The sequence below is a fragment of the Terrapene carolina genome, unplaced genomic scaffold (genome assembly GCF_002925995.2).
Source record: "Terrapene carolina triunguis isolate 2854851 unplaced genomic scaffold, T_m_triunguis-2.0 Scaffold93, whole genome shotgun sequence".
Taxonomy (NCBI): Eukaryota; Metazoa; Chordata; order Testudines; family Emydidae; genus Terrapene; species Terrapene triunguis.
The window spans coordinates 9393196-9412075 of NW_020664444.1; the positions used below are offsets into that span (position 1 = coordinate 9393196).

The window sequence follows — 18880 nt, forward strand, 5'->3', positions numbered from 1 at the left end:
GCCTCGGCCCCTGGCTGCGGCTCCGTTCCTGATCCTGGCCCCAGACCTGCCTCCAGCCACGGCCCCAGTCTTGGCCCCCTTGCCCCTGTCCGCGTTCCCCGTCCTCCCCATAAGCCATGGCCCCGGCTCCTGGGGTGGCGCACAGACAAGGGTAAGGGGGGGTGACCCTGAAAAGTTTGGGGACCACTGAATTATACCCTGAGCATGTGGGCAAGACCCACCAGCCAGACACCTGGGAAAGAATTCTCTGTTGTGACTCAGAACCCTCCTTGTCTAGTGTCCCATCACCAGCCATTGGAGATATTTGCTGCTAGCAGTCACTGACGGGCCACATGCCATTGTAGGCAGTCTCATCACATACCACCCCTCCATAAACTAATCAAGCTCAGTCTTGAAGCCAGATAGGTTTTTTGCCCCCCACTGCTCCCCTGGGAAGGCTATTCCAGAACTTCACTCCTCTGATGGTTAGAAACCTTCATCTAATTTCAAGCCTAAACTTCTTGATGGCCAGTTTATATCCATTTGTTCTTGTGTCCACATTGGTGCTTAACTTAAACTTAACTCCTCTTCCTCCCTGGTATTTATCCCTCTGATGTATTTATAGAGCACAATCATATTTCCCTTCAGCTTTCTTTTGGTTAGGCTAAACAAGCCAAGCTCCTTGAGTCTCCTCTCATAAGGTAGGTTTTCCATTCCTCTAGTAGCTCTTCCCTGCACCTGTTCCAGGACGGAAGCACAGCCTATGGAGGCCACATCCTAACATGCGCTGCCCCATCTTGCTCTGAGATGGCAGCGGGCCGTGTTTCAGAACTCTCTAGGCTGTGCGGCCATCCCCTGTCCTAATCCTAAGGCATGTAAACAGTAGGGCTTATTTCTCCCCCGCCCTCATCTACTTCATTTTCCCAGCAAAGGAGCGATAGTCTCAAAACAAACAAACAAAAAATGTACTTCAGAACCCAGAGTCAGTTCCTCACCAAATAAGGAAGGTGGCATTTTGGGTCTAACCTCGAGAGTGTCCCTTTAAGCAGCCGACTGCTGAGCTTGCCTTTCCAGTTCAGAGTGCTGCTCTGTTCCGAACAGAGGGATATGGTTGGTGTCTCCCTGTGTGAGCTGGAGTTTGACTGAGTTCCTGCTGGGGAGAGCCTGTATTCTGCAGATGTCTGGCGTGTGGTCCAACAGCCCATAGAAGACTGCAGGAGGAATCCAGAAGATGGGGAGTCTTGCTCTTTGTTTTAACAACTCTGCTGTTGCTTTAAATTAAATTCTGCTGTTGCATTAATCCTGAAACAGAATTTTCGAGACCCTTTTATTCTCCTCCCATGTTAATCAACGAATGAGCGTGCAGCCGACCTTCCTGCTCCTGGGGACCCCGGATGAAAGGTCGGAGGATTCCAAACAGCATTCACAACTTCTGTTTTTCTTTTCCAGAACTTGCGCCCAATCATTGATGTTTCCAGCATAGAGAGGGACTTTGGCACCCTGGCTTGTTTCTGCAGTGGGGAATCCAGTCGGGCTGAGCAGGATGGGTTTGGGTTTGGTCGTTTGATCCTATTTATACACTAGCTCTAGCCCCCATTTGTCTTCCTGACAGCTCTCCCGAATTGATGCTTGTGAACTTAATTACAGCTCTGCTCTGCAGCAGGCAGGCAGGCACGCTCTTCACTGCAGTCTGCAGGTCCTGGCAGTCAGCACTCACACCCCACTCACAACCAGGTGCACTTAGCCAATGGTGCAGGGCGCAGGACCCTCAGTGGACCCTGCCTGCTGGCTGCATGGTAAGGGATGAAGCCCCCGGGCTGTCACTCTGCATTCTGGCCTTTGTTTGTTTTCGATCAAGGTATTTTCCACCCTGGGTGGCTCGGGCCAGCTGGTAAAAAGATGCTGCAGATTTGAGATGGATCCTGGCTGCTCCCAAGTAAGGTGGGGAGGATATTTCAAGAGACCATTTTGTGGCTGGAATGGGAAGGGTGGGGGGTGGGGCTGGGACGTTACTCTCCTTGATTAGCAGGGTGAAGTTGGCATGAAACTTGTTTGTATTTGCTTCCAAGAGCTAGTGTCTCGCCCTCAAAAGCTGTCAGTTCTCGGGGTCCAGCTGCATTGCTCAGGAAACAGTGGGGCTTAGTGGTGGGGGTTGGGCTCATTCGTTCTGGAGGGATAACGTTGCTTTCCCCTCCTGGTTCCTGAACGGCGTGGTGAGTTTCCAGGAGCTTTAAACAACATTTTGCTAATCCTCTGCTGGCCAAAGCGGTGAGACGATGCTGGACAGAATATGACTAAGGGTCCTTTCTTAAGATGCTCCTCTGCTGTTCAGAGTCTCGCAAGTGATGCATCTATTTATGATGGGTTTAAATATGCTGGCCCGCTGGCTTGGAGCTATAGCCCAACTGCAGCCCCAGGTTCGAGGGGACCTTAGGATTTTCAATGCCTTGTGATCCTGGGGCAGGTGACAGTGGGTTCTAGGCAGAGTCTGAGCAGGGGAGTACAGGCAGGATGGAAAGGCAGTTTGTGTGATGTCTGGGAACATGTCTTTGCTATGCTAGGGCTCTCTTATGGCTCCATCTATGCTAGCGGCTGACTAGAAGGCATGTGGTTTGGGCAGTGATGAAGGAGTGTCCAGAGATAAAATGGTGACCTAAGAATTAATAGACAGAGAGATCTCCAAGGCCCTCGTTTGGCAGGGTGAAGCCAGGCCTAGGGAGTGAAAGCTGTATTCAGAGAGCCCACACTTTGGTATCTGGGGCGTGGCTGGCTCAGTTTCTGGCTGGGCAGTCCCAGGGCCAACATTCACTTTTGTTATTCCCCAAGCAGGACTGGCACAGGGCAAAAAGCCAGGGAAGCTCTTTGCATGCCCCAGCACTGAACGCTGCTCTCGTCCTTAGGCATCAATGCCCAGGCTCGGAAGCTGCAGAGGAACCGTGCGAAGGGCACCATGACCCTGCTGACAGGATGCAAGCGACACTCCACGCCACCCACCCTCCGACGCAGCGTGAGCGAGACCAGCCTCAGTCACGTGGGCTCGCCGGAGGAGGAGCAGCTCAAGAGACATTACTCCACGCTGCCCGAGACCATCCGCGGCCTGGAGAGCTCGAGGGATGAGCAGCAAGCCCCCACGGCGGAGCGGAATGGCAGCAGCGTGCGGTACTCCCTCTACCAGTCCCCTCACCTCCTACTCCTGCAGGGCTACAGCTACCAGCACGTAAGCACCCAGCCTTCCACTCTGTGAGGCTTTACGTACATTGACGGTCTGTGCGCTCCCTCTACAGCCCATGCCATCAGCTCCTGACCAGTCCCAGCAGGTGCCCTAGGGGAGGTGTGGGTTTTCAGACACTGAGATGCTTTATGGCGTGGCATTTGCTACTCTCCTGGAGTCCAGAGACACGCTCGGAGAGTGGGCTGCTACATCCCCTGCCCCAAGGGAAGGGGGATCCTGGCACAGAGATGCTGAGGGAAAGAACTAGCTTCTGTTAGTAACCCCGAGAGCCACTCAGGCTGTCTGCCGTTGTGGCTTGCCCCTGCCGGGGGTTTGGAGAGAGAGTTGAGTTTTCTCAAACAATATTTAAGCAGATGTCTTGTCTCTTGACTTTGCTGCAAGGGCTCCTGCTTGTTTGGAGCATTGTCCAAGTTGCGTCTCTTTGGAGCCCTGGCGAAACCTGCGGTTTAGAGCAGACAGAGACAGGTGTGAGCGTCAGCTGCTCAAGTCAGCCAAGTCCTGCTTGCATCAGAGCCCAGGAATAAGGGTGGAGTGGGCACAGGCAGCCTGACATTAAAGTCCACCTAGAATATGCTGGGTTTCCCTTTGGGAATGTCCCATAAAGCACTAAGGTGAATGCAGTGCAAAGCCGCTGCACTGTATAGTGTGCCGTAGGGCAGCATAATAAATACCATTGGGGCTTGGCAAAGGCACTCGCCAGGGGACTTTCCTTGCAGAATTTAAGATTTTATGATTTTTTAAAAAAAGCCTTCATGCGTGTGACGAAAACCTTCCGACTGTTGGCCCACGCAGTGCCGTCTGCCTGAGTCTGCAGCCAGGCAGCCTGCAATGACCGAGAGCTCCAAGCTGCCTCCATTCGCTTCCATGGGGTGTTACCTCTGAAGCTGCTCTGTCATCATCTGTGCCAATTTAACACCCCTCAAAGGTGATACGTAGATGGGTCATGTGGGAAATTTCAACCACTCCCCAAACCCAGCATGCACTTTGAGTACTGGCAGCGAGTAGCACTCGTCTTCCGGCTACTGACCTACTAACTGTTTTGTCAAGGGTTGAATGCCAGTGTTTGCTAAGATTTCGTGTTCTGTTCGGTTGTAACACAGATCTTATAGTCCTTGCCAGCTGGTATTGTGCTACCTCTGCTTACTATAGGGTGCACTGCGAGCCTCTAGAACAACAACTCTTGTTATCCCCATTTTACAGATAGGGAAACTGAGGCACTGAGTAGTTAAGTGAGCTGCCCCTTGTTGCAGAGCAAGTGAGTGGAAAAGTCAGGAACAGAGCCTTGGTGTTCTGGTTCCCTATCCCCAGTTCTGACCACTAGATCCCACTGCCAGTGCAAGAGAGAATGGGTCCTGCTCTGTCCTCACACATGGAAGTCAGTGACAGATGCACTTGTGTAAATGAGGGCAGACTTAGGTCCTATGTGATTTTGTCTTAGCTGCCGCCCCTTTCTGTAGTCTGAGAAGAGAAATGAGAGTGGAAGGTGGGAAAGAAAAAAGTGCTACAAAGAGCAAGCGAAACCCACTGATCTTGACCTTCGAGAGAGGGACACTCCATTTATGTCTGAGTTCCAGAATGTCCCTGTTCCGGTTATGGAGTCACACTGAACAGTGATTTTATAGAGCAGTGATTAGTGATACATGAACTCATTTGAGTTAACGTGAGAGTGTGCTGATGGCCAGAACCATCCTGAGAGTTGACCAACTGTATCTGGAGGGTTGATGTGTATGACTGCATGCTCTGTTAGTCCCGTAGAAGTGGTAAGAGTCAATGAAGTGAATGCCCCTTACTGTTTGCAAACTAGCAGATGATACCAGATATCTTGGGGCAGGTCAGCAGATCTCCAGCTGTTTGCTCCCTTTGCAATGCATCCTGGGAACAGTAGTTCACTCATTCTGCATCCATATACCCAAAAGGCGCTGCTAATCTTTGATGTGAATTATTGGCATTCATTATACTGGAGTAGCTATCCAATTTCCGAGGAATTATATAACCTTCCTCCCCAGCTATAGTCAAGTGGGATGGATGCAGGTTGCTCAGTTACTTGTGTAACGGTACCAAATGTATTAGCAGGTACATGTATCGAGGCGATAGGCACAGTAGAGTTACCTAGCAATTGCAGTGGAAATTGAGCCATTGCATGCTAATTGCTCCGAGTCCTGTCTCTTGTAGCATGCCTCTTCTGCTGCATGAGTCACTGCCACGCCAACTCAAGTTATAATTTGGGGAAAGCACTGCGGTGTTTGGAATAAAAAATAGTACTGCAGTGCAAAGATGTGTGCTGTGGGCACCCAGGGAACTGCAAGAGGCCACCAGCACTGATGAGTCAAGATACCAGAGCGAGTGACCAGAGAGGGAAGGCTAGATTCATGGCTTTACATCCTGTCAGATCAAGGCACTTGTGCAGCTGCTCGGGGGTCGTGCCTGCTTTGCTACCAGTTTTCATGCTTGCATTCTAGGATAGCTTGGTTTACCTGCTGAACCGTGAGCAGCACACAGTGGGCCACAGGACTCAGTCCAGCAAACCCAGCATCAGCCTCTTCGCCCCGGACATCCTGCCCCTTCACTGCACCATCAGGAGGCTCAAGCTGTCGAGCCGCTCCCGACACCGTTCGGAGGAGAAGCTGATCCTTGAGCTCATCCCGGGGGCCAGTGTGTCCGTCAACTTCTCCGAAGTGGTAAAGACGATCGTGCTGCACCACGGAGACCTCCTGTCTCTGGGGCTTTACTACCTGCTTCTCTACAAGGACCCCACGAGGGCCCAGCCACTGCCTGCGCAGACACTGATGAGGCTGAAATCTATGCATGGTGCCTCGGACCCTGAGGCACCAGTGGTCTGTAAGATGTGTGGCAGCCAGCTCAAGGAGAGGGGCCCCTCCTCCAAGAAGCACGGGCCCTCCCCCGCCTCAGGCCAAAGATCAGCCAGGAAGAGGCTGCAGCTGGAGTTCGAGAGAGCTGCCGAGGACATGCTGGTGAGAAGGATCATGACCTTGATCGAGCCTGGGGGTGACGATCACAAGTTGACACCGGCCTTCCTGTTGTGCCTCTGCATCCAGCACTCCGCCACCAGCTTCGAGCCGGGCGACTTCGGCCAGCTGCTGCTCAAGTCAGCCAAGATGATTCAGAGGACAGTGTGGGTCAGTCTGTGAGCTTTCCTAGGGGAGTCGGGGACAGGGGGTAGTGCCGGGGATGCAGCAGGTGCTGTAGGGTCTCCGAATAACACCTCCTGTGAACTCGAAACCTAGGGGGGGGCATTCAAACTTTGCCCATCCAAGGGCCACATTGGTGGCTCCAGGGGCCCAAGGGCTGCGCTTACCAAATCACCACTGTCCTTCCCTGTCACCCAGCTGTGCAGCCCACAGACACTAAGTCCCCGCTTGTGAGGCTCTGCCTGGACGTCTGCCCAGGCTGGATTAAAGAGGGTGGCAGCCCTGAGGCGCACTGTAGATCCCCATGTAATTTGTAGAGGCTTGCAGGCCTTGAACTATCTTGCGAGGGTCTGTTGATGAGGAGCCAACCCTGTCCATCAATCCGAGGTCTTGTCCCCTCCCTCGCCATAGCGGTTTGAGAGATCCCAGGGGCTTGGGCTGAAGGGGCTGCTTGGTGTTGATTGATGTGGTCAGAAGGTGCAAGGAAAGGCCAAACCCCTGTTAAATGTTTGATGTTCAACCCCTAGGATGAGGGGTAGCCCCTAGCCTTGCTCAGTACCACCCCTCCTTTCGCAGCCAATGGCCTTGGAAGCACAGACTGGAGGCCTGTGGGAAGGGTTTTGGACTGCTGCTGCCGTATGGGAGAGGTCTGGGTTTATAGGTCACTGCAGGCCGGAGTCATTGTTAGCCGTCTGCCTGGTCACGGGGCAGGAATGCCAGCTACCGTACATCACAACCCTCCATGTTGCTGCCTCACTGTCAGGGAGCGTGAGTGGAGGAAATGCACGTGTGGAATCAGGGTTTGTACGTTTCCTCCCTGTTAGAGATCACCTCGTTCTCCTGCCGCGCGCGGTGCCACTCTGGCCTCGTTTACACCAGACTTTGTTTCTCACCATTGCTACCCAGGTGAGGCTGCAGGCATCCACCAGCATTTTAAGCAGAGTAGCCCTGCTCAGAGCAAGTTTAGGAAAACACGGTGATTAGAATGGCAGTAGTCTGTCTAATACAGGTGCAGCTGCCTCGGTGGTAGCAACGGTGGGGAACTTCAGGGGGAAGCGTTCATGTAAATAAAACCTTAGTGGTGTGCAGCACATCGGAACTGAAATAACAATCATTCTGGTGGGCACAGTGAGACATACACAGGAATCCCAGTGGGCAACTTACCCTGAAATATAAGCACCTGCATATTGTACAATGTAACACACAATAAGGATATATCTGCATAATTATATTCTAGGCAATTGCATAGTTCCAGGCTCCCTGGTTCCTTCCCGCCCCATTCCTTTTTGTGCACTTGCAACACATATTGTAATTATATTAGCAAATCGAGCGTGCTTGTCGCCATAGCATCTGTGCGTCATTTCCTTTCGTTTAACTGTCTATGCAGAACAGCTGCAGTTGCTAGAAGGTGCATTAGAGATGGAGCAAGTCTCCAGGAGGCATTTTAAATATAGTTTTTGGCACAAGGAAAAAAAAAGTCACCAAAGTTTTGCTCTGCCTTCCAATAAAGCGCAGAATAGCCAGCCCACTCAGTGTCCCTGACAAAACTATCCCAAGCTCCTGTAGCAGATAGTACTGTTTCCCCTGGGTGTTTGTGTGTGTGTGCGCGTCCCTGTCTCTCTCTGCATTATGGTTATCTCATATTGACTTATGTTTTCTCCCCCATTATCCTAGGAGAAAACGAAAGAGCTGGCCGAGAAGCAGTCCCAGCAGTAAGTATCACCCGTCTTTACTCTCTCTGCCTTCCTCCTGCCCCACTCCTGCTTCCTCTTATGAATAGCGAAAGAGCTGCACCTACAGGGCGAGAAATTGCCTTTGGAATGACCAAGAGGGAAGTTCTGTAAAGAGCACTCGGCCAAGGCAGCATTGTTAATATACAGGCACCGATTCAGCAAGGTGCTTCTGCTAATGTTTAATTTAGGTGGGGGCTTCTTGCCTGGTTCACCACCAGAGCTGGGCGACATTTTTTTTACACATAACTTTTTTTTGGGCGAAAAATGCAAATTCAGCGACACAGGAACAGTTTGTGAATTCATGTCCGTTTTGGCGAATGGTTCGTTTAGAAAAACAAACAAAAAAAATTGGAGAAAACTCAAACGTTTTATATATTTTTTATTTGCAATGACTTGCTGTTTCAAAACTGCACACAGCTCGCCTCACGACCTGGCTGAAGCAAGGACATAAAGCTTTTAGCACCCCTGCTGTCCGTGCCCTTTATAAGGGTAGATAGAAGGCATTACTGTACGGTGGCCAGGAGATGGCTAGCAGAGGTACCTGCTGGCCTCACCACATCCTCGCCCCTGGAAAAAAACCAAATGCCCGAGTGATGTAAAGAGCAATGAAAGGCAGCCTTAACCCAGCTTCTGATTTTGCAGTTGCATTTTCCCACCAGCAGATAGTTGCAGATGCTGGCAGTCAGAGCACATCTGCACTTGGAGCTGGGGCCGAGATTCCCAGCTCAAGGAGACATACTCGTACTAGCTCTCACTGAGTGAGCATGCTAAAAATAGAGTGTAGCCATAGCAGCGTCAGCAGCACGGGGGGCTAGCTGCCCAAAGAGCACGCCCATCAGAGATGCTAGCTGTGTACTTGGGGCAGCTCATCCCTTGAGCTACCGAGGCTATGCTCTGTTTTTAGCACACCAGCTCCATCAGAGCTAGCACCAGTATGTCTCCTCTCGCTTGGAATCATACCCACAGTTCAAAGTGCAGACATGCCCTTTGATAGTGGAGTGCTAGCATTTGTGCCAGCAGAACTGGAGGCCATTTGAAAAGATTTAGGCCCTTAAGCACAGATGGGGAGCGAATAGAGATTTTCCTTTAATTGTTTTACAGTAACACCTTGGGGGTTTTGTTGTGCTTAACATAGTGACAGTCCCCCAAAGAGTTTAAATAGACAAAGGGAAGGAGGGGAAACAGGTACAGAGCACTGAAGGTCTGCCAAGGTCTCTTACCAGGTCAATGGTAGAACTGGGAATTGAACTGTAGTTTTCTGAGTCCTAGTCCTCTCCCCTAGCCATTGGGCCATGCTGCATGTTAGCCCTGGGGACACACTTTTATACCGGGACCCTGCACATGCGTTCCCTGAAGTGATGTGATTCCTTGATAGTCAGGGTTTACATGCATGTGGACTGCAGGTGGATGCATGCCGTACATTCCACAGCCCTGAATGGGTTCATTGCCTCACTCCTTCCTGTGTTTATGCTGTATCCAACCCCAGTACGTCCCCCAGAGGCCTGGCGTTGGCCTACTTTTCCTTACACTATTTTCCGAACATCAGAAGAGTGCTGCGTTTCCCCTCTTGTGTGATGTTGTGCTGCTGCGTGTTTACCTCTTGCACACTTGCAGTCTCGCCGTTTGTGCCAGCAGTGCCAGCTATCACCAGCAGCTGGGAAGCCCAGCCACACGCTCTTCAAACTAAGGTTGATATTATTTGATTTCTTCATATTAAATGCGAGATCTTCAAAAATGGCTATTCCTTTGGGTGCCCAGCTTGAGACACTCTAAAGGAGTGGTTTTCAGAGGTGAGTACTCTGCACTTTCTGAAAATCCAGACCCTTTTCAGGTGTCTCACAGTTGGGCATCCCAAAAACTGAGGTCCCAAGTCACTAGTCTCTTTAGAAGACCTTGGCCCTGTGTACGTCTCAGATTTGGGGAGTGTCATTTTAAAATTAGCCATAATAGGTGTGAGCAGGAACCTTGGGTAGAACTACCTCCTGCGAAGGGTAATAGCCACATAGAGTGAAGCCTTTTTGCCCAAAGTCCCTATTTTTGACTGGCTTAAAACATTCCTCAGAAAAATATCTTTTGAGGCTGAAATTCTTCATGGTTGTTCTAAAGTGAGCTTGTTTTATAAAGTTATCAGAAATCCCATCCAACCATTTTTTGAGTGATCATAGCATGAAAAGCGTTTCGCTAGTTAAGAAATTTTCCAGATGCTTTTAAAAAAAATTTTTATAAGCCCTCAGTTAACTCAAGAGGGTTACTGCTCTCTGTACCGTACTCAGCCTCTGGATTGAGAGCCAGTCATCAGCACTAAATTCACAGGCAAAATCCCGGATGGTTGAAAACAGTCTCCTCAGCATTTGCAGTGCTATATAAAGGGCCTGATCCTGAGAGGAGCTGAGTGCTTTCAGTTCCCATTGACTCAGCGCCTTTCGCATCAGGCCAAAGTGCTAAAACAAACATTTGATCCAAAACTTTGCCTTTGTCAAGAGCATTTTCGCAGAAAGTCTTTTTCGGTTTCAATGCAGCTTTAGTGCACTTGGGCTCTCCAGCCTGGGGGTTGGGGGCTGCTGTTAATAGGGCAGGGCTCTGGGGAAGACTTCCAAGAGTGATTTGTAGGTGCCTAATGTGAGACACCTTAAAAGGGGGCTGGTTTTCAGAGGGCAGGTTCTCACGAGTCTCAGGTTGGGCAGCTGACATTTCCCCCCGTCGCTTCCGAGAATCTTGCCCAGTCTCGACGACCCTGTTGGAGTGCTGGCTGCTCCAGGCTTGATTTTTGACCCATCACTTTTCTCCTCGTTTGATACAAGCCCCTGTATCCCACTGTTGGCTGCCACTGCACCGTACCGCATGACCAGGGGAGAAGGAATCATGTGACCACCATTAGCGTTGTTGTTAATTCCTAAGAGCCCGGGAAACACTCGGCACCTTCAGCTCCGATTGAGGTTGCTCAGCGTTTCTCAGGAGGTGCTCAGCACCTGGCTGTAAATCAGCAGGTCGGAGGTTCTCAGGATGGTTAGCAAATCACCGAGCTCCAGCTTTTGGTCTCTGGGGTGCTGGGCTGTGGCGTTTCCACTGCCCGGGAAACAGGAATCCCAATTTGCAGAATAGTTTCACAGCACATCCTTAACTCCCCAGGGGAAGGCAGCTGCTGGGTTTGGTTTGGGTTTGCTTTCTAAGACCATTACTCTTGTGCTGGCAATAGTCCGTGACCGTACTCATTCTGAAACTTCGGAGTGTGTCGGGGAAAAGTGTGTCGATGCCGTCGCAGGAGAGTATAAAATACTGGAGTGTTGTCTGTGCTGCCGGTGTCTCCATTACTGCATTGTTCATGCCCACTGGGACTATCCTGCGTCGCCAGCCTCTGAGAGGGGCACAAGCCTTTCCCGTAGCCAGGGGCTTCGTGCACACAGAGAGACTGCAACTGCAACCAGCTTTGTCCTGGCTGGAGTCTGAAACGCTCCTCTTGCCTTCTCTGTCTCACCAGTCAGGATCCCGGATCCCTGTCCCGCTTCACCGTCACAGACCTGGTCCCGGACCTGCAGCACATTCTCTTCTGGATGTCCAACTCCATCGAGCTCCTGTACTTTATCCAACAGAAATCCCCCACCTACATCCAGAGCCTGGAGGAGGAGCTGGATGTCAAGGGTAGGACTCCTGCTTCTTTATACCGATATGCCTCCCCAATACAAAACGTCCCCAGCCGTATGCCCACTGTGGGACATGTCAGGCAAAGGGGGCGCTGTAGCACCAAGCTGGTGTGCTGGTGTTTTCCTCCCTTGCTGCTCCAGCAAGGTACTTCCATCCTGACTTCCGAGACCACCATGTTGCCTCCTTATCCCAGATATGCCCTTCGATAGTATTGGGGTTTGTGGAAAGTAAGGGAACTTCACCCACAGTGCTCATGACCCCACCAGTTCTCTGGGACGTCTCCTGAGCAGGTTCTTGAAGGATAAACTGTGGTGCCTTTTGTGGCACGTCCGCTGGAGATTGAGCCAAGGCAGCCATAGCACGTGGACGCTTGAATGTCCTGCTGGGATCTGCTCACTCTGCTCCCCATTACTCAATCCTGAGGGCAGAATTGCTTACCTGTGAAACTGCAGGTGCAAAGGTAAAAAAGGAGGCTGGATTGAAGTCAGTCTTAAAATCAGGGCTTTTGTGTGTCTCAAGAGTCCCTTTTAAACAGACGTGAAAAGGAGGTTATTCTTCGAATGCTTGTTCATGTCCATTCCAATCAGGTGTGTGTGTGGGCACGGCAACTGGAAGATTTTCCCCCTAGTAGCATCCATTGGGTTGGCCTGGGCGCCCCCGGGAGTCACGCCTTCATGGCGCTCAATATAGAGCCCTGCCGACCCGCCAGCCCCTTCTTACCGCCGGTGATGGTTAGCTGGAACATCCTTGGCAAGCGCCTTTGCAGTGTCCATTGTATATAGTTGTTTACTTCTTAGTATAGTTAGTATTAGTAGTTAGTTAGTGTTAAGCAAGTGCCTTTCCCAACTGGCTCGAAAACAAAGTCCCCCCATTGTGTAGAGTCAAAACTGAACTCTTTCCTGGGATTTTGGTTTATTAATGAGATGATAAAACTCAGATCAAACTTTCTCCCAGGTTTAGCTGCTCCCAGGGTTCCTCCCTCAGGATTGCTCAGCTCACGCCCTAGATCCTCTTTCACTGGAGGACTACTCCCTTCTCCCTTATATCTTCATGGGGTATCAAGCCACCTGGCTTTGAGTCCAGGGAACTCAATTGGCCCTACTGGGTTTCAGCCACCTCGTCAGAAGGGGCTTGTGCAATGATGAGCTCTTGCATGTAGCCTTTTGAAGCCATGAATGGATATGATTTTGGGGCATGGATCCCATTGCAACCAAGGGGTCACCTTGACTTCTGTCACCAAGAATGGACTGGTATCTATGTGTTGATACCTGGGGTAGGTAACAAGGTCCTTTCCCTGAACCCTTAGTCCTGGCCACTGAGATAAGAGGAAAGGGATGCAAGATCGGTAAGGAGGAGGCTCTGGGAGTATTCTGCAGGCTGCCCAGTCCTCCAGGCCACAGTTGGAAACCCCTGCCTGGCTGCCAGCCCTTGCTCTGCATTCTGCAGCCTCACCTCTCACTCCACCCTGTGAAGTGACTCCATTAGATCACAGACCAGACCGGCTACCTGGCTAGCAGTGTTGCTCAGTATTACCGGTGCCTCTGGAAGCACCACTAGCTCTCAGGGCTGCTAAGCTAAGTCCTCCAGCCCCGTGAACACTTGGGAGGGAAATAATCCCCCTTATCAAATGAGTGGTGACAGCTTGCAGCCGCAGGGAGTCTAATACGGTGAGGGGATTAGCCGGGCTTCACTCTCAGCATGGCCTCGTTTTCTCATTCCCCTCGGAGGGAGAGGGAGCAAAGCACTCAAGAGCCAAACCAGCTGAGTGCTGGATGCTCTCCATGTCCTATGCTATCTTGGTTCCCATGCTGATACAAGATGTAAAGACCAATGTGTGGGTGGGAGGGTGGGACAGCGGGTGCATTCTTAATCAGTGAGCGCTCTAAAAAATGTGCTTGTAGGCTAAAAATACTGCAGGCCTCACAAAGTGCAAGGCGCACATGAGCAGCTGCTGGGAAAGTGAGATGATAAACCCCAGGAGTTGGGGTTCAGTTCATCCATTGCAGGGCTCAGCACGATGTCAAGAGAGGATCCTGAAACTAATTAGGTCTTTATCTTTTCCTTGAATCTTTCTCTGGGTTTTCTTGCGGCCTGGTGGCTTCCCCACCATCGGTCTGAGTATGCCCACCCCTGCTGTTCCTCACTGTTTGGATAAGGGCTTCCCAGTTGTCCCAAACTATTTTCTTTACGTTTCTCACCATTGTTGAGTCTGTGTTAATTTAAAGGGAGATTTGTCAAAAGCACTCAGTGTCGGCCCAACTCTGCTCCCACTGCTGTCAATGGCAAAGCTCCCACAGACTGCAATGGGAGAGAGCTAGGCCAGTGGCTCTGAACCTTTCCAGACTACTGGCCTCCTGTCAGGAGTCTGATTTGTCTTGCGTACCCCCAAGTTTCACCTCACTTAAAAACTACTTGCTTAGAAAAATCAGACATCAAAATACAAAAGTGTCACAGGCCGCTAGTACGGAACAATTGCTGACTTCCTCATTTTTACCATACAATTATAAAATAAATCAATTGGAATATAAATATTGTACTTATACTTCAGTGTACAATATACAGAGCAGTATAAACAAGTCATTGTCTGTATGAAATTTAGTTTGTACTGACTTTGCTAGTGCTTTTTATGTAGCCTGTTGTAAAACTGATGTACCCCCTGGAAGACCTCTGCATACCCCCAGGGGTACACGTACCCTGGTTGAGAACCACTGAGCTAGGCTAACACAGAGTGATTTTGAAAATCCCGCCCTTGCTCTCCTTCCTCATTTATTACGGGCCCCATTTTGTCTCTAGTACCCTCCCCCCCAACACACACGCAGAACACAGGGCATGGGCACAGACGCTGTCCCCCTGGGTAGATTTGTAAAAGTCTCTCTTTCCATTTTTGCAGCCCTTATTAGTAGTCGGCCATTCCTAAAGGTCTCTCTTTTCTTCTTTGCTCACCACTCCACTTTCCCATACAGTCGATGTCATTTTGTATCCTTCTCTTTGAACAACCCTGTATGAAGCCTCGCTGGAACTGCAGTCTTTTTCTTCTTAATTGTGGTGTTTTTTAGGGTGACTAGCTGCTTTCTGCATTGCTGGGTTTCAATACTTCCTTCGACTGGGCCTTACTCGCTGGGTGAGATGGTGGCTTCACTGAAGTCTATGGCAAAACTCTCATTGACTTCAGTGGGGCCAGTATTTCACCCTATTTCATTTCTCACAATGTGCGTTCCTGAATCCCAGTCATGCCCGTGTACAGCTGCATTCTGTGAATCCAGTCCTTACTATTCTGAATTCAGGAAGCTTCCTTATTATTCTCACAGTCGTGATCAGTTTCTCCCTGTTGGTAAAAAGCAGATTTAGGATGGCTTCTCTTCCAGTTGGAATCTCCACTTATTGGGTCATAAGGTTGCCTTTACATCACTAAGGGAAATCTTTGATCATTCCTGGATCCAACACAGGCAGGGATTGTTGGGAAGGCTTCACGCTGATTGAGAAAAGGCAGAGAGAGCACTTCGGGCAGAAAGACTGGATCGTTCTGAAACCAAAGATGAAGGATAAGTGTATGAATGCACAGAAGTGTCCGTGCACAAATACTGGGGTAGGGCTGGCTGAAAACCACGAACGCTTTTCACAAAACATCTTGCAAAAAATTTGTCCCTGTTTTTTGACAAAAGAAATTTGAAATTCAATTTTTTTCAGCCAGTTCTAGCCAGGAACATGGGAAACAACCAAGTGCTAGAAGTATTACTAAGTGGTGTCAGTTATGGTGTAGCTGGCAAAACCCACCCCCTACTGGATGAGTCTCATAACTGGAGTATTACTATGGATAAGTACAGTCTACAGAGATGAGAGAGATGGGTGATGCTCAGCTTGCAGGGGACTATCGATAGAGAGATGTGAAATATCTTTACAGTGTCAGCAAGCTTACAAGGAATGAAAAGTCAAGGAAGATGATGGTGGGCATTTGCTGCTGATCACTAGGACTGGAGGAGAGTGAGAGAAAAACCTCCTGGGCTAAATCTCCAGCACTCAGAACCCTAGGTCATTGTGCTTAGGTGGATGATAATTACCCAGATACAGGCTGGGTAACATGCACGGAGAATTCTGCTTAAATTGGCCATGGGCAGATCCAAGCAGACTCTCCTTGCAGCAGCTAATCCAATGTTCTGTGACTCTCCGTCCTTCTGTTCTATAGCACCAGCCCCTCCCTCTGCTGCTCCCTAGTGTCAGATCTTCTCCTTCCTTTGCTGGCATTTAGTAGCTGAAAGGTCTCTGAGATGAACACCTGCCTGCGTTCCTCTCTCATATCCCCGGAGGGATTCTGGGACATTCGTCTTCCCTGGCTGGTAGCGTTTGCTCCCTCCTGGGCTGTAATCGGTGGGAACAGCTAGATTTGGGTTGCTGTCTAGAGAGAGGATTCTTTAAATAGGTCTGTTCCCTTAGTGGGAATGGTCTTTGGGAAAGTGAAGTCCATGGCATGTGCAAGAGTGAAGGCAGCAAGCATGCAAGTGAAGGAGCATTCTGGGTTTGTGGGGTGAGCGACATTTGCTTAAAACTCCAGGGCATTGTAAGGGAGAGAGATTTACCCCCTGCCCATTCCAGGCCTTACTTCAGCAAAGCACTTAAGTGAGTGCTTAAGTCCAGCCCTGTTCAGCAAAGCACTTAGGCACATGCTTAACTTTCAGCATGTTCTTAAGCCCCATTGACATCAATGGAACTTATGCCTGTGGCTAAATTTAAGGAGGTGTTTAAGTGAATTGAGCTGGATGGCTGAAGTGGGGCCATCCTGACTCGACGGGCTGATGCTCAGCCGGGAGGGTGGGGGAGGGAGCAGCGTAGTGTCATATAAATACATCTTGTGCCTGGGCAGGTTTTGGTGAATGAGGAGGGATAGAAATAACATAAACAAGAGGGTGAGGGAAAGGTTAAAATCAGTATTTTGGCCTCTTGACATCCCTCAGGAAATATCTGTGGGAAGATTTTTAAAAATAAAAAAGACGTAGCCTGAGAATAAGTGAAATACTTTTGATTTTCAAAGTCTAGCCGGTACACTGGAGCGCACTGAACCCACAGGCTGGCAAACGAAAAGGAGAGGTTTTGTCCTACACCTTTTCCCTTCCCGTTCATTGCTATCTAGACCAGGGGCCAGGACCGCCCCCCCTTTCCCAGATTGCTCCATGGGGGGAGAGTTTTGTGAGAGATGGGGGGATTCCAGGTATGCAGAAGGATGAGAAACCCTGGGCTGGGCCCCATCTTTCTACATGTGAGGGTGTTTCTCCTGGCACATGTTTTTAACACCTTTTCCACTCAGGTGTTATGAAATAGTCTGAGAAAAGCATTGTACCCCTGGGAAATGCAGGTGTTTAGACCTTGCTGTATGAGCAATTCTGTCCTATAATTAGAGCAGATTGAATAGTTAACAAAAACCGCAAAACAAACAAAACCCAACCACCCTGATTTGGGTATATTTTTGTGACTAAAAGCCCCATGTTCAGTTCACAGCTTTGTGGGGACATACCATCCATGCATCTCTGGATGACCTGATATTCATGAAGCCGTGTGCCAATCCCAGAAGCTTCATGAATCGTAGCACTAATTAATATTTGCCTGAAAACTTGTGCCAGAAAATGTGTTACTTCTTTTTTGTTACTCTCCTGATCCCATGTGACTTAGATGACCGGTCAGGCAATACAAATAATGGCTACAGAGTAGTCAAAGCAAACCGTTTGTGAACCAGCCCATAGGCTGAACATTATTTGTTGAAACTGTTTGGTGAATACTTACAAATAGATTCACAGAAATCAGCACCAGGGCCCAACTGGATCGCTCACCGAACCCGGGGCTGGCTTCCTATTGAATATTATTCCCACAAAGCTTTGGACCACAGCTGAGCAACTTGAGGACAGCTTGGGTGACAGTCGCTCAGGACCAGATGTATTACTGGGGACTTCCTTAAAGAGATCACACAATACTGAGTACTTTCAGGACCTCACGGAATCCATAGTCTACACATGGGTCCCAGGAAGAGCTATCCCTTGTGTCTCCATACCCGTCTCTCCAGTCACCCCCACCTCTCGGCATGTGATCAGAAATATTCATAACATGGACTGGCTATGTTTGTCTGTGATCCTTATTTTCCGGTTTGAAATCCTGCACTGGCAGATTCCCTAGCACCTTGGCTTTCAATTTAAATTGCCTGAGACAGATGAGCACCAAGGTTTCCTTCTGCATCGTCAATGTTATTTTTCATGTCAGATTTGAAAATCTTATTATGGCCATGTTTTTAAATTGACTTTTCACTTCAGAAACTTGGGTTCGCATCAACCTCGGGTCACATGTGAAATGAGTTTGAGTGGTGTCAGCCTGCTCTGGAGTAGGTATTTGCCAGCCTTTATAGAGTCCAGAGTGATTAGCAGTCTCAGTTCCAAATAGATCAGGATTAAAATAGCAGATCGGGACTAAGGTTTCTTGGCACAGCAGTGAGGGGTCCTGCTATTGGAATAGCACGTGGGGCTGTAGACCAGAATTCAGGTGCATTAAGCAGCGCTGTATGTGAAAGTTTACAATGCTCCTGCCTTCATTACACATGGGTTGATTGAGTCTTATTAGCCCCTCACTTTCCTGAGCCGTAAAAATTCACCAACTTACCTCCCTGAACTGCCGCAAAAGTGTGTGTGGCTGAAAAGTCCTTCACTCACCATCTGCAAATGGGACTTGGGGAATGGTCAGGTGGATGATGTCATGGAATTTCCCTCTTTCTGATTCCACATCAAAGGAACGTGGGGGTGGGGCTAGTTTGGCAAAGCTATCGCGACCTTCTCTTCTGTTCCAAAGGCAACGTTTTCTGACAAGCTGCGTTTGGAAAGCGCTTCATCCAGCTGCACAAATGTTCAGCATATGGGGCTGGCGGGGCTGCAAATCTGGACTGAAATCGAAGCATTGCTAGAAGAAAAATGTTAGTCTGTAGGGGAAATATTACCGCTCCTCCCCCCAACCTATCAGCGCCCAGAAATACAACATATACGTGTTTAACAGCCACTGCTATGGCAACCCCATGTTTTATTAGATCTGGATTTCTGTACACCCTCCCTGCTCACAATGCACCAAGGAAAGTGAGGTGCAGTTTCACGTCTTTAAGGGAGAGCCAGGAAAAGGCA

General features: G+C 49.6%; 1 protein-coding gene across 1 annotated transcript in view; it reads left to right on the top strand.

Moving 5' to 3' along the window:
- RADIL (Rap associating with DIL domain) overlaps positions 1–18880 on the top strand; it is a 71057-nt gene that overhangs the window by 31976 nt on the left and 20201 nt on the right. Inside the window, exons 4-7 of the mRNA XM_029911273.1 lie at positions 2880–3196; positions 5671–6348; positions 8035–8072; positions 11572–11732. Of these exons, the coding sequence (XP_029767133.1) occupies positions 2880–3196; positions 5671–6348; positions 8035–8072; positions 11572–11732 (1194 nt within the window). The remainder of the gene's footprint in view (positions 1–2879; positions 3197–5670; positions 6349–8034; positions 8073–11571; positions 11733–18880) is intronic.